The sequence below is a fragment of the Gastrolobium bilobum genome, unplaced genomic scaffold (assembly GCF_033153095.1).
Source record: "Gastrolobium bilobum isolate Gb01-03AN ecotype WA unplaced genomic scaffold, APGP_CSIRO_Gbil_v1 utg9870, whole genome shotgun sequence".
Classification (NCBI taxonomy): Eukaryota; Viridiplantae; Streptophyta; class Magnoliopsida; order Fabales; family Fabaceae; genus Gastrolobium; species Gastrolobium bilobum.
The window spans coordinates 145,398-160,719 of record NW_026896550.1 but is presented as its reverse complement, the minus strand read 5'-3'; the positions used below and the strand labels follow the sequence as shown (position 1 = coordinate 160,719).

The 15,322-nt window shown below is 34.0% G+C and overlaps 1 protein-coding gene across 2 annotated transcripts; it reads right to left on the bottom strand.

The window, feature by feature from the left end:
* Positions 1-1,751: 1,751 nt before the first annotated feature.
* Positions 1,752-13,749, bottom strand: LOC133300490 (uncharacterized). Of its 2 annotated transcripts, XM_061500047.1 has the most exons (9): positions 13,666-13,749; positions 13,068-13,126; positions 11,481-12,696; positions 6,775-8,128; positions 5,351-5,630; positions 4,511-4,618; positions 4,136-4,414; positions 3,494-3,637; positions 1,752-2,589 (listed from the first exon to the last, which is right to left on the bottom strand). In XM_061500047.1, exons 3-9 carry the CDS (start codon positions 12,676-12,678, stop codon positions 2,401-2,403), a joined length of 3,552 nt encoding a protein of 1,183 aa, XP_061356031.1. In that variant the 5' UTR covers positions 12,679-12,696; positions 13,068-13,126; positions 13,666-13,749; the 3' UTR covers positions 1,752-2,400. The 2 variants fall into 2 exon arrangements, with proteins under 2 accessions (XP_061356031.1, XP_061356030.1); XM_061500046.1 differs by lacking the exon at positions 13,666-13,749 and having other exon boundaries at positions 13,068-13,194.
* Between the last annotated feature and the right edge of the window lie 1,573 nt (positions 13,750-15,322).

Genomic DNA, 15,322 nt, shown 5'->3' with positions numbered 1-15,322 from the left:
TGAAAGCGGGGCAACAGGGCTTGGAGCTAATGATAATGTCCGAAAACGGGACCCAATAAGCACTTAGATATTGGGCCTAGTTGGGCTGGGTTTAGCATGAGGTGGTGGGGAATTATTTAGCCCATTAACATTGAACAATTTTATTCTCTCTTCTTCTTTTTTCCTTTTATTATGGATTTAGTTTTAGGGGAAAAGAATTATCACGTTCTAAAAAAAAAAAAAAGTTTAAGACTTAGTTTTATGGGTTTTGCATGAGGTGGTGAGACATCAAATTGTGTGTAATAATTTTATTTTTTATTTTTCTAATGGGCAGTGGAGTCCACTCCATCTCCTACAACTTGAGAAAACAAAAATCCTTAGTTTTAAGACTTTTATGTTTGAAATAGTAGTGAGGAAGAACAAAGGCCAAAGATAACAAGAAGGGAGCATATCATTGGATTAGCTTAATTTTTAAGGAAAGAAAAAAACTTTTTTTTTAAAATGATCATTTATTAAAAAAAATTAATTATAAGTTGATTTAAATATAAAATGTTATTCACATTTTATTCCGTTCACCCATCACATAACCCTTAATTAAGGGTGTGATTGGATTAGCAATGAAAAATATATTATTGAAAAGATAATATTCGCATTATATTCCATTGACTTGTTTTATAACATTATATATGTAATTTTTTTATAGAAAAAAATTCAAATATTCTAAAATCACTTTTACATTTGGATATGTTAATTGACAAGTAATTTAAAAAAAAAAACGTCTTATTTGTATTACATAAAAAAAAAATTATATAGTAAAATATTAAAAAGGAAATGAATAAATTTTTAGATATGGTAGTTGATACTTTAATTAAATAATATATATTGGATAAATTGGTAGAAATGCTCCTATGTGATTTAGAGTATAAACATTACAATTAAATGTTGAAAAAATAGCTTTTAGGTTAAAAAAATATTAATTTTCTAGTGTATGAATAATCATCTAAGATAGGTATTCTCATCGACTTATACCAAACAAAATATTAACTGAAAACAGTTTTTATCCAAAAAGAAAAAAAAAAGCTAATGGACAAAAATAAACACCAATTAATTGAAAATAAAATAAGTAAATCGAAAATATATTTTTTTATTTTCAATCTAAGAAACACAAATGGTTAGAAATAGTGTTAAATCGATTTAATTTTCTATTCAGCTAATAAAGCAGTTGTTCGGAAGCACCTTGTCATATTATTTATTAAAAACAGTTATTACAAAATATATTATCAACATTAAATGCACACAATTTATGAAAAATATTATTCATTAAATACAGTCTCTATGTACAAAAAAAATACAGTCTCTGTATAAAAATAAATTTTATTCTCACCCCCAAATAACCGACCAGACCACTAGCAATATTATTTTTTTTCTATTCTTTCTGTTTCATCAATATCGATAACTAGTCAAACATTGCACCCCAAAAAAAAATCAAACATTTTTCATTTTGAATAATCTGGTTATATTATTATTTTACTTTATCTATGATTTTCACAAGCTTTTTCGAAGAGCCATTAACCCATCTTCCTGCACTATCCCTTATGACACCACCACACTCGAAGAGTTCCAATTAACCAGAATCACCCTCATTCTGTACTGGCTTAAGCCTGCTGCTGATAGGAGAGAATCAGCATAATCAATACTGCATATAAAAGCAACCACAAGGGAGAGAAGAACATAGGAATATCAAATTCAGAAAATTCTTAAGGGCACCCCAAATAATTAAATGACATGCCAAAGATGCCATCCACAAACCACACTTTCATTGATCCCATTTGCTACCATATCCATAGTATAATAAACCAAATGAAGCTCCATTACACCATCAAGATACAATTTGGTTGCTTCAAACCGAAGGGAGAGGCAAATTTGCATCTCAAGTTCCATAAAAGCATGTGTTTAGTGAGTCTCACATTGTCACCAGCTTTGCTATAAATGGTGCTTCCAACAATGCTATCAAACCCTATATATGAAATATGATAGCTACTTCACAAAATACTACTACAACCAAATAGACTAAAAAGAATTATCCCACATCATGTACAACCAATATTTCAAGGATTTTCCCTTTCCAACAGACCAAACAAAGCAAAGATATCAACAGCCTAACACTACATCATAGCAAGGTTAACTGGAATACAATTAGGAGAGGGAAGGGAAAGACAAGTATTACCCACAAAACCAAAAACACCTTTTCAATGCATTATGTAGGAATGTGAGAAAGTGCACAACTTTTTCAATATCATCTTTAAAATAGATCATGAAAAGCGGCTAAAATGTATAGGTGGCGCCTTCCCTTCACCGATTTACTTTACCCAACTAAGGGAAATATTGATGTTATCACCAAGAGATAAACCTCCAAATATTTCAAGATGATATTGGTTCATAAGGGTATGACAACCATGGGTGCCTCAGTGCCTCGGATGCAGAAGGCCTCTTCTTGGGGTTAACCTCAAGCAAATAAGCAACAAAGTCAATGAAGCCTTGGTCCCCCATTGGCAATCTATGCCTCAAGGATGTCTTTTTTGGAATCAGGTATTCTAACCTGTTGCTTTCCTGTATAATAGTAAACAATACCTTCACAGTCAAATTATTAGAAGAAAATAAAATGCAGAGGCAATGGCAGCAATTTCATTATAACATGCAAGAACCAGTGGCGGAGCCGGGCTCAAATTTGAGCCCGGGCCAAAAAAATTATGTGTATTTATTTTTCTTAATCTTAGTTAGTTCAAATCATAATATATTTACACCGGGAAAGGATTTGTTTACAAATTTTTGCAAATTATACTATATACTCCAGGAAGTACATAGTATAACCTAGTGTACTTTTGTGAGTACATAGTGTAGTTTGTAAGAATTTGTAAACAAAAAATTTGTAAATATAACCCTCCCCATTTAAATTATATTAAATACAGAGCACCTGAGCAAGTAGTACTAAGAAGAATTATAATTTTATTAAATATTTTTTAATTTTACTAAAAATATTTATTTTTATACAAGTGAAAATTGAACATATAACCTAATACAACTTACCCAAATCTCTTACCAAAAATATTTTAATTTTAGATAGGGCCACGTTACAATTGTAGCCCGGGCCAAATTATAATTTTAAACCAGACCAAATTATAATTAATTACATAATTATATATAATAAGTATAATTCGTTAAAATTTAGCTCGGGCCGAGACTACACCCAGCATATATGTGGCTCGGCTACTGGCAAGAACTAAAATGTTGTGGGGTTAACATGAGATAAGTCAATTTGTCAGTCTTCCTTCTAAACATTTATGGTAAAATATAGATCAATGAAAATACTTAATTTTATAAATTCTAGGAAGCTCTTTCTAGTTTCAAAGACATGCAAATGAAAAGATACATCTCATATTAAACATCAAGATTTCAGATTGCTAGCCAGACAATTTTATTTATAGTATATGAAAATTATAAATAAAATTCTTACCTGATTCCGTTCATAAAGCATGTGATTTTTTGTGAAGTACTTATATGTATCACGTCCTTTTGCAAGCATAATTTGATCAATGGGACCAATGATCCCAATCACCCGAGCAAGTAATGTTGCAGGGGAATCATTTTGGAAGAGGACCTAAAACAAGATTAGTAAGTAGAGTGTCACTGAGGAAAGCAAGAAATATGAATGTACTTAACAGGAAAGAAAATAGGGCACTTTAATAGAACAGATAGATTCCATAATTGCATTCACCCAAAAAATAATTAAGATAATCCCACAACAGCAATGAACGTATAACTACAAAGAAAGTCAATGTAGCTGATGTATCAAATCATTTTTCACATCTAAAAGATACTTTGTCAAGTTTATTTAAGAATAATACTACAGAGAAAATCCAAATTTATTTTGGCATCTAAAAGATACCATCATCAGGTTGAAACAGTCATTGCTTAAAAAGGATTAAGTGGTGAATTTCAGGCCAAATTTAAGTTATAGACCTAATGTAGTATAAAACATTTTAGACCTGTTTTAGGTACTTCCCCCAGAAAATTTGATATAACTCTTCCGGCGCTTAAGTTTGAAAAACTTAATGCCATTTTGAAATAAGTTGAATTGACCATCTAATAATCTTACATTGCCAGTACAAAGTTCTGCCAAGATGCATCCAAGTGACCAGATATCAATCTTCTTATCATACGAAAGCCCCAAAATAACCTCCGGAGCACGATAGGACCTGGACTGAACATAAGAGCAAAGGTGATCCGTCTCGAAACAACTACTTCCAAGATCAATGACCTTCACCTCACATCTGCTATAGCTTTTCACCAAAATATTCTCCGGCTTCAGGTCGCAATGTATAAGTCCAAGGCTATGCAAAAATTGTAGTGCTTCCAAACATTGAATGGTAATTGACTGTACACATATATTGAGAAGAGTTTATGATGACAGTTGTAGAATAGTAAATACGACGAAAACTAAAGATCGCAATGTAAAGGGCACACCAAAAACCTGCAATCTTGGCATTGTGAAGTACACTTCCCCCCCTGATTCTCTATTAAATTTATGAAACTCATATAAGTTGGCTTTAAGTAGTTCACAAACAATTAACAAATGTTCCTGCAGTACAACAAGGGAAAGGAATCAAGAGTAGTAAAGACAGAAGACCACTAGTCAACAGATACTTCTCAACATCACTTTTACTATAGCTTAGAGGGTTACTCCTCATAATGTAATTCAATTCTTTTATACAGTATCCTGGAATGCATTGAAAATTTTCATGGTTTTTTACTTAAAATTAACACAAATCTAACAAAGGTGGTATTGCTGCAGCACATATAAATATAGAAGTAACGATAAACAAGTACCATTAGTGCCCAAAATAACCTATATCTATTTAGTAACAATATAGACGAAAGTCAAAGTCAAGTAAAAACAAATATATACTTATTCAGTCATCTATAACATTATTAAAAGATATGTTCTACAAAGGAGTAAAGTAGTAATCACGTTGATGCCAAAACTGCCCACGCAGGACAATAACTACTGTTCACAAAAGCTCTAGGCTACAGAAAAACAACAACAAAATCAAGCTGATTTCATGATGTGAAATGATAATATAAAATATGTGCCTTCACCTAATAGCTTAAGCTTTTCGGTGAAGACACATAGTAATATTAACATCTCTAACAGAAGATAATGTCAACACTATAGCACAGTGGAGAGGGAAATCATTCAAAGATAATGGATGACGTAGAGAATTGATAGAAGGAGAATGGCCAAAAATATAACAAATATGTACCTGAAATATGTAAATATGCCTAAATCAATAGCGCATCCAAAATCACTTACTCTGTAATAAAAATAATCATATAATCGCAGAATGTGATACTTGTCTCCAGGATCATGCTTATTGATATACTTGAGAAGCTTGATCTCATCAAGGCTTTGGTCAAAGAAGTCCTTGTTGTTCTTTATAATTTTAACACAAACATCCATGCCGGTGTGCAGGTCATGAGCTTGTATAGCTTTACTAAATGCAGCAGATCCAAGATACTCCGTGACATGATAGCGCCCGGCTATTACAGAATTTAAAACAACATGGAAATTCTTGTCCTCCTCAAAGCCAGTTCTGAGCAACAAAACATAGGTTCAGATAGCATAACGAGATCTTAGAAGGAAGAACGTGGAACAACGAAAAGAATACCTACTTTGAATTGAAACCAAAATACCTACAATGACAGGCTCATCGAGGCCTCCTAACATAGCACAAAAATGAATGCAAAAATATTTTCAAAGTTCTATATACATCAGCATATAACTTCCCTATGAGGGGAAAGAATATCACCATTCAAACAATGTATGCTATATTGTCTAATATACAGTGGCTTCTTCATTTCTTGAAATAAAGGGCCGACCCAGTTCAAATACCCACTTCGTGAGTGTCTGGGGAAAGGAATACTCTAGGCAGTCTTTCCCCTGCTTTTTGCAGAGAGGCTGATTCGAACCCGCGACCTGACACACCACGGCAAGCAAGCTTACCGCTGAGCCAAGCCGGCCCTTCATTTCTTGAAATGTAAGAATAAAAATTACTAAAGGATTAAAACAACTTTGGGAATTCACAACAATTATCAACAAGTCCAGGGCACAAAAATTACTCCCAATCACAAGAGAAGCATATTATCATCAACTAAGAAGCCAGGAATGTTATACGAAGATATTTTGATAGTACTAATTTCAAGACTACTACAAAAAGGCAGAAGTATAAGTTCACAACATTGCTATTGATAGATAATGCATTTTATTCATTATAAATCATAAATACTCAGTTCTGAATACAGCTTTAACAAAAGCGATGTAGATTTTACAAATCAAAAAGGAAATAGTAGATCTGCTGTCATCCTAGTTCCATCTTATTTTCCGTTGCTAAGTGTTAACAGTACCAAAAGGTTCACAAAATATTGCTGATGCTCGCTAGTGTGAATGTCCAAGTGTCTAAAGATTAAAAAAATGATTGTTAAGAAATGCAACCCAAAGATTAATAATTATTAATTAGGAATTCATACGTCAAGAGAGATAGAGTGAATCAATAAGATAACATTCTCAACACAAAGTTAAAAATATAATGGAGGGACGGACAAAGCTGATACCATATTTTCAGTATTTTTAAGATTCTTCTATCTAAGAAAAACTTTTATAGTACAAATTTCCGCAAATACTTTGCATATCAATGAAAATAATAAGAAACTTCGAATTCTTATATATTGAAGACATGCCTGTTTTTCCTGTGCACAATCTTTAGATTGAAGGTTTCAAATTCCTCCTCCTGAGCCTTTAGTTGCCTTACCTGCTCTTGCACAGCAGCAGCCTCTTCGTCCTCTAGTGATGCACCTAGATCATCTTCTGTTGCTATGCCAACCTTTTCATTATTTTCTAGCTTGACATGCTCTCTATCAGCATAACCATAATTTGACACTGTAGTTGGAGAAGAGTTTGTGGATCTTACCACATTAGCATTATTCTCATCCCCAGAACATTTACTGGGTGAAGAATCGCTGCTTTTCTGCCTCCAAGAAGAAAGCATGTCATCGGGTCCCAAAAATGCATTAATACAGTCATCTGTTTCATCTGCATTACAATTCTTTGACCATTGGGACGTACTGGAGCCAGCCTGAATTATCTGGCCTTCTTTAAAAGATTGGCGAAATGAGAAGTTCCCATCCGTATGTGTTTTTATCTGCGAGCAAGCATCTTTATCACCCCCAGTGACATATTTATTTGACTCTCTCTTGTCATTTTTATTCTTGTTCTTGAACGATTTGTTAATACAATTCTTATCCAAATCATGATGAGAGTGTTTGGAGCCACCAAGTGCAGTATCACGATCACGGAAATATTCTAAATCCCCTTCACTACTACCACCAACCAAACTTCCACGCACTTCACTGCCAATATCAGCAGCATCACTATTGATACCCACCCCAATTGACCTAACTGAACCATGTTGATCATCTTCCATGTCCTCAAGTTGTGATCTTCCACTATGATTCAGAACCTTTCCATCTCCCAGCATGATGAGATCATTTGTCTGAGTGACAAAGCCCTGCCAGACAGGTTCTGCCTGCATCAAATTCAGTTCGTCTACATCCATCAATTGTCCATCATATTGAGCCATTAAATCATTACCATTAGCCCTACCATACATTTCGGTAACTGTTAGACCGATCGGATCATCTGAAGCTGTGACCGGCTCCACATTCTTAGCTAGAAGATATTGCTCTCCAGAGAAATAAGAATCCTCCTCAGCAAAAGATTGATCATCATCCTCATCTTTGGCTGGACTTCTTTCCTGAGGATCTGGAACACTTCCATGTCCAGTCCCTTTTTCATTGTCACTAGGGTAATCAATTTCATGTGCCAAAAACCAGGCCTCATCCTCAATAGGTTGTCTCATATATCCAACATCGTCGTCGTCGTCATATTCATCAGAGTCCCAATATTCATGTGGATAGTCAATAGATTCACTCAATCCATCACAAACTGTTGTAAAACCCGATACAAGATCAGATGTATCCTCTGTAATTCCTTGACTTACAGACAGCCAACTGCCCCCTGCAGCTTTCCTCATACCTGAAACATATATGAAAAAGTCAAAGTCACAGTCTTCGGAACAATGTATGCACAATCAAATACAAAAATCACAATATATAACAGAAATAAAAGTATTTGAATATGCTCAATTGCAGTCATTAGTTCTAGTGGGAAAACAGACCAAAAAATAGCATTGACCTTATTGGTAGCCTTAATTTTCATGATCAATTAGCATAGAGGGAAATCCTTATAATCTGAAACAGATAAGGAATTCAGAAAAAGATTCAGAAGATAAAATCATTTTGATCCAATACCTTGCATAAGAACTAATAAGAACAAAATGGAATCATTGCCCTTAAGGCAATTAATTCTTTTTACACACAAAACATCATTGAAATAACAGTTCAAATCATATTAAGGGTGTGCACGACAACCATTCTATTTCCTAACATTGTTTCTGAAAAGAAACAATTCTTTTCTATTTCTGTGTTTGGAACAGTATCTGAGAAAAAAAAATATGTTTGATAACATGTTCTATTTTTATTCCGAAAATGAGAATTGTGTTTGATAACACAACAAATAATAGAAGAAAAAATCATTCCTATTAAGCATAAAAAATGATATATGGTGGTGGTGGTGACGGTGGTGACGGCAGTTAGGGGAGTTTGCGGTCTGGATTGGATCGGTTTTGGAAGCAATAATAATCCGATCCAATCCCTTCGGTTTGATCATGTAATCATTCATTCGGTTTGGATTTTTTTTCAAATCCGATCCGTTCTAATCCAATTTTTTTCAGTTTGGATTGGATCGGTTTTCGATTTTTTGAAAATCCTAAAATTTGTTTCATGGCTATTGTGCAAATAATATCTTTTTTATATATTGGCTTTGTAAATTTATTTTTTTTAAATACAAAAGCATCAGTAAATGATAATATAGTTTTTTTTTTTTTGGCAATGAGATATGAAGCTCTACACAAATGAAATTTCGTTAATAAGATGTGACTAGGTTTTTTCTTGGGTTTAGTTAATGGGTTAATGAGTCTTAGGTTTAGAAATTTTTGGGTTATGATTGGGGAAAGACCCAAGTAAGTAGAGGGAAATTAATATATTGGATCGGTTTGGATTGGATCGGTTTTCATCAATCAATCCGAAAACCGATCCAATCCAATTAAAATTGGCGATTTTTTTTCGTTTTTCGGTTCGGTTACCGTGGTTTGAATTGGTTGATGAACACCCCTAACGGCAGTGGCGGCGCCGGTGGTAGTGGCAGTTCGCGGCGCCGGTGGTAGTGGCAGTGGCGTCGTGGTGGTGGTGGTGGTGGTGGTGGTGGTGACGGCAGTGGCTGCGGCGATGATGGTGGCATGGTGGTGGAGATAGCGTGTGATGGTAGTGGTGGTGGCGGCTGCGGCGATAGTGGTGGTGGTTGGTGACGGAGGTGGTGATAGTGGCGGTGATGGTAGTGATGATGGTGGTAGTGATGGCGGAAGTGGCGTGGAGGTGGTGGTGACCAATGTTGTTAAAACGTAGAGTCTACGTAGAAACGGTAGAGGTGAATAAAAACGTAAAATCGTGAAACGTAAACGAAATGTAAGAGTTTACTATGTCAAAGAAAATTATAATTAATATATATATATATAAATCAATATTAAATTTAATTAAAAACTTCAAATTATTAATAATGTATTCAACACTTAATTTGTATTAATTATATAAAAAAATTTAACATCTTAATTCAAATAAAAAAATAGAAAAGAGTGAAAATAAAAATTTTAAATTTAATTGAAAACAAAATTTAAATAATAATAATAATAATAATAAAGAGAATAGTAAGGGATAAGATTTAGATTACCAAAAAAAAGTAAGGGATAAGATTTCAATTTTGTGTAAGATGATATATGAAATGTCATCTTTCTGTCAGCTTTTATCTTTTTGACTCATTCAAGTTATATTCTCTCTCCGACTCTCTTTTTCAAACGGTCCAATGCCCTTTTAAGTTTTATCAAAATCTCTTTTCGTCTTCTCTTTCTCTCTCTTTGGCTCTCTCTGGATATTTTTGCAAATGATTTGAAGCACAAGGATTTGCAAGCAGAAGTGAAGGAGGAGGAGGAGGAGGTCTAGTGAGCATCGGAAGAGAGTGCAGAACCTTCTTCTTGTTCGTTTGTTGCGGCTAGAGGAGGAGGAGGAGCGGCAGCTGCGCATCTCTGATTTTTTAAAAACTGAGTCGACTCGGTAAACTCGCCAAGTCAACCGAGTTTACTCGTCGTTTCAACCGAGTCAACTCAGTTTCCGTTTCAACCAACGTTTCAACACGATTTTGGAACAAAAAACGTAAAATCGTCCGTTTCTACCGAGTCGACTCGACGTTTTAACAACACTGGTGGTGACAATGGCATGGTGGTAGTGATGGTGGTGATGGTGGCAGTGGCATTGTGGTGGTGGTGATGGTGGCAGTGGCATCGTGGTAGTGGTGACGACGGCGATGGGGGTACAACGACGACGGCAACGATGGTGGTGGTGGTGGTTGTGGTAGTGATGATGGTAGTGGTAGAAAATGATTGAGAGAGACAAGTGTTTCTCATTTTGTGCCCGAGAACAAAAAAAGCAGAAAATTTTTTATTCTTTTTTCTGTTCCCCAGCACAGAAATTAAACTGGTTCATTCTCGGGAACAAAAAAATAAACCGGTTTTGTCAAACCCTGTTTCTATCCATTTCTATTACCAGGAACAAAAATTGAAGGGAAAAAAAAAACTGATTCTAAGAAGGTTGTCATGCACATCCTAAGTATTAACATTCAAGGGAACCAAAATTTACAAAGACAAGGAATTTATAGCATGAATTGGACGAATCGCCCAATATGTAAGGTCAATATAGGAATTATAGCCATACCAAACATTAATTTTGCCCTTCTTAACTTCAGAAAACTGAAGGGACTAGTGAAATTAGATGACAGCAATTTCAATCCTAAAGCTGGTATAGGGAATACCATTTAATATCTCAAAATGCTAAAATTCAATGGAAAAGGCATTAAGATTAATTAGTGTATCAAATTGTCAAACATACAAACCTAATACCAGAAAGAAGCCAAATGAATGGATCAACATTTGAAACATCAGGCATACAAAGGAACATATGAAAATGAAAATACTAAAACAAAATCCTAAGTCCACAAAGAGGAAAATTCCCACTAAGTACACAAAACTATCATCATGATAAACTAACAAATGAAACAGCTAGTTTGAGACCAAAGAGGAAACAGCTAGTTTGAGACCAAAGAGGAAACAGCTAGTTTGAGACCAAAGAGGAAACAGCTAACAGCTAATTAAATAGCAAAGAACAATTGATAGCATATGAATATATTTTAATAATTTAACAATATGTAGGAAAAAACTAACCTGCAGTTTTAATTTCTTGTCCAATAGGGACATCCAGATATGACCCGATAAGTAAAGTGCTATCAGCACCAGCAAGTTTCGCAGCCAGTCCATCACGTTCAAACTTCTCCTCCCAATTAATAGCCAAGGGTTTGTCTTCTGACTTTATTTTTACAGGAGGAAGCCTAGGAAACTCTTCCTTATGACTATCTGGTGCAAAAGGAAAAATTAACCCACCAATGTTCTTCTGTTCAGAACTGCCTTGCAACTTTCCTAAGTAAAAAGCTCTCCCGATTTCATCCACCTCTTCTTTTATTGATGCCCTAACATCACTGATTTCCGCCCTTGTTTTTTCCTCTTTTTTGTCAGCATAAGTTGAACCATTATAGCTTGTAGACATATCCCCCTTTGAGAAAGGGAAAACAGTCTTGACAGAACAATCTTTCCATAGGTCTGTAGATGAATTCACATTCTTGTCAGTTCTTGACAAGACATTATCTGCCAAGTTCTCTTTATGAGATGAACTATTAAATTTAAGCTGCCGATCATGTTCCTTAGGTTCTTTGTTTGGGGTAAGGCCATAATTTGGTTCCATAGAAGCTTTATCACTAGTTCCAAGCCCTGAGGATTTTTTCTCGGAAGGCACATTATTTTCCTCCCCAGATTTTGCATTACTGTTGGCAGCATCAAGAGCATCTTTCATTTGATATTTTGATTGCTGAGACATCGGGGCCTTCAAAGTATTATTAGCCCTACTTCCACCATCATTTTGGTAAGGCTCCATAGGACCATTGCTGAGATTAAACTTCCGCGAGTATAAATCAAGCACACTGTCCTCCGAACTTTTCAAGGAAGTAAAGTTTTTGTCACTTGTCCCAACCACTTCATTAGATTTATTCCTTTCCACAGCAGGAGCAGCATTTTTCCATTTGCTTTCATCACCATTTCTACCATTCCCACACTCTATTTCCTTCACAATCAGTTCTTTAGAAACTTCAACACTATCACGAGAATCCAACCCTTGATTTTCAAGCACCGACTTTCCCTTATCATTCTGGGCCATATCAAACAAGGTCTTTTCTTCCAATGTAAGCTTCTGAAGGAACCCATTTACATCAGAACGGTTATTGAGCTCACTGCGCAAAACTGCCTCAGCTCGTGTAAACCGATTCCTCCTCAGAAAGTCCAAAATCACTTCAACTGAATTTGTGTCTGCCATTTTCAAATCCCTACCAACCTACACTCAACTCAGGAAACAAAAACACATACCAGACCTCAGAACAAAAAAAAAACCACAAAAGAGCTTTCATCCAAAATAAATACTTTCAAAAAATAAAATAAAATAAAAGACAATGCACATTCCACCAATTGGCAACCATTATTTCCTTATATAAAGGACAAACCCCCCACTTTGCAAGGGTAGTTATCCGCAACCTTAACCTTACATTTTTACAAAGAGACTGTTTCTTCAAACTTGTGACCTTCCCGTCACCAAAAAACAAAACAACCTTAGCACTTGCTCCAATGATTGCCCTCTATTATTTCCTCATATAGACACATACAAAATGAAAATTTGATCATATGTTGGAGAGAATTTCAAAAGCTTACCTCGTATCAGGCATAACAAGGTGGTGTCATTATGCCTCCCCTTCGTCTTTGTATCGTACCTGATTAAAACAGAAAAGAGAAACAAACCCAGAAGCATAAGTTTTTGTTTCTTCTCGAACAAAATATCTTCAGCAACCAAAGACAACGAATTCGTCAAACTCTTTTTTTGTTACTTGAAAACAACGAAACCTAGGCGATGGTTCCAAAAAAAAAAAAAAAAAACGCAAAAACGAGGTGCAGGCCAAAGCTTCTCGAGATTTTCCCAATCACCAATCGGGCACCACTGAAGAAAACCGAAAACACCCAAAACCAATCAACGATATGGGTAGCACAGATTTTCACCCCAAAAATCCACCAATGCCAGAAACAAATAAAAAAATCAAAAATTTGCAAGGTTTTTGCAAAGTGTTGATTTTTCAGAGGAGAACCCAGTTGCCATCAAGATCTGGCATTTACATTCCAGAATGATTTTCTGGGTTTGGGTGGGAAGAAGGAAAATGGGTTCGATAAAAAATGGTGAGAATTTGAGAATTTGAAAAAATAAAAATAATAATAAAAAATAAAAATAAAAATAAAAAAAGAAGCATAGAAAAAGAACCTGGGAGTAGTGTTTGGTTGCTGTTGTTTGTTGTTTTGTGTGTAAAGGCTTTAAGGGGTAACACTCCCTCTTCTTGTCTTGTTCCTTCGTTGCTGTTCTTGCCGGCTCTGCTGATGATTTGAGGTGGTGGAATTAGGACCAAAACCAAAAAACCTTATTTCAAAAGATACTAAAGATGCTTGTGTTGTTCTTTATGTTACATTATTATATATCACATGTAATGAATTTTCAAATGGTTTGGAATCAATTAATAAAGAAAAAAACTTTCTCATTTCAAAAATATAACTTTATCTCATTTTAGTTAATATAATTTCATGTGATTTTAGATTAAATAATATTATTTTAATATATATTTGATATTTTTTTATATTTATTCTCCTCTATTTCTCTCTCCTCCTAATTTTATGGAGAAGAAAAAATATAAAAAATTATCATATATATATATATATTAAAACAACGGGTAGGATATATTTATCACCAAAAATATTTATGACCTTTGCAACTAACTTAATTATCTTTGACTTTCGTCAATCAAAAGGTTATAATTTATTGGATTTATTAAAAATTAATAATTAATTAATAAGTGCGACCCAATAATTTCTAATAAATTATAACTGTTAGATTGACAAAAATCAATAGCGATTATATTGGTTGTAAGAGTGGTAAACTTTTGTGGTGGTAAATATATCGTTTCACTAAAATGATATTGTTTCAACTAAAATAACATAAAATTATATCTTTTAAAATGACAAATATTTTTTCCATAAATAAATAATTAGTTAATTTTATTTTAAGAAAAAAAAATTCATTTCGAAGGACACAAGTCATTTTATGCGAAACGATTTTGTTTTCGTGTATATTTATTATTTTTTATATTTTTTCTCCCAACACTATTCTCAATTTCTCTATTCTCCTAATTTTATGAAAGAAAAAAAGGAAAAGACCAATAAATATACACCAAAATATTTTAAAATGCCGTAAAGTTGGGTCATTGAGAATTACAAATATTAGAATGACATGAAGTTGGATCATTTACAATGATAAGCTATTTTGCCTTATTTTATATCTTTAAATTTAAAAAAAAAAAAAAAAATAAGCAAAACAGAATAGGTTATATTTTATCAAATTTTGTTTGATTTCTTTTTATTTTTAACATTTCAAACTTGCATTTGCTTGGTTTACGTCAATTTTCATTTGGGTTGATGTTGTTCATTTCAAATGATATAAGTTATATTATTTTAGGAGAGAGATAGACACAAGTAGGGGTGCTAAACGAGCCAGGGGCCTTTGGCTCGGCTCGGGAAGGCCTGAGCTTACATGTCTAAAATTGATTGTTGGACCCAGACTTGGACTTGTATAAAAGCTCGTTTAATAAAAAGGCATCAGGCTCAAATTCAAAAGCTCGGCCTTAGAGCCTCTGAGGCTTGCCTAATATATTATTTATTTTTTATTTTTTTATTTTTTATACTACTTGTGATAGCCCTCTCTCTTCTCAAAATCTCAATTCATTTCATCCCATTTTATTAATTAAACAGACTTTTTAAATGATTTTGTTTTATATTATGTTATTTGGATATACATTAAATTTATGAATATTTATGGAATTACTAGTGTTGATGATTGTATATTTTGTTTGGATAAATTTTGGTTGTCTTAT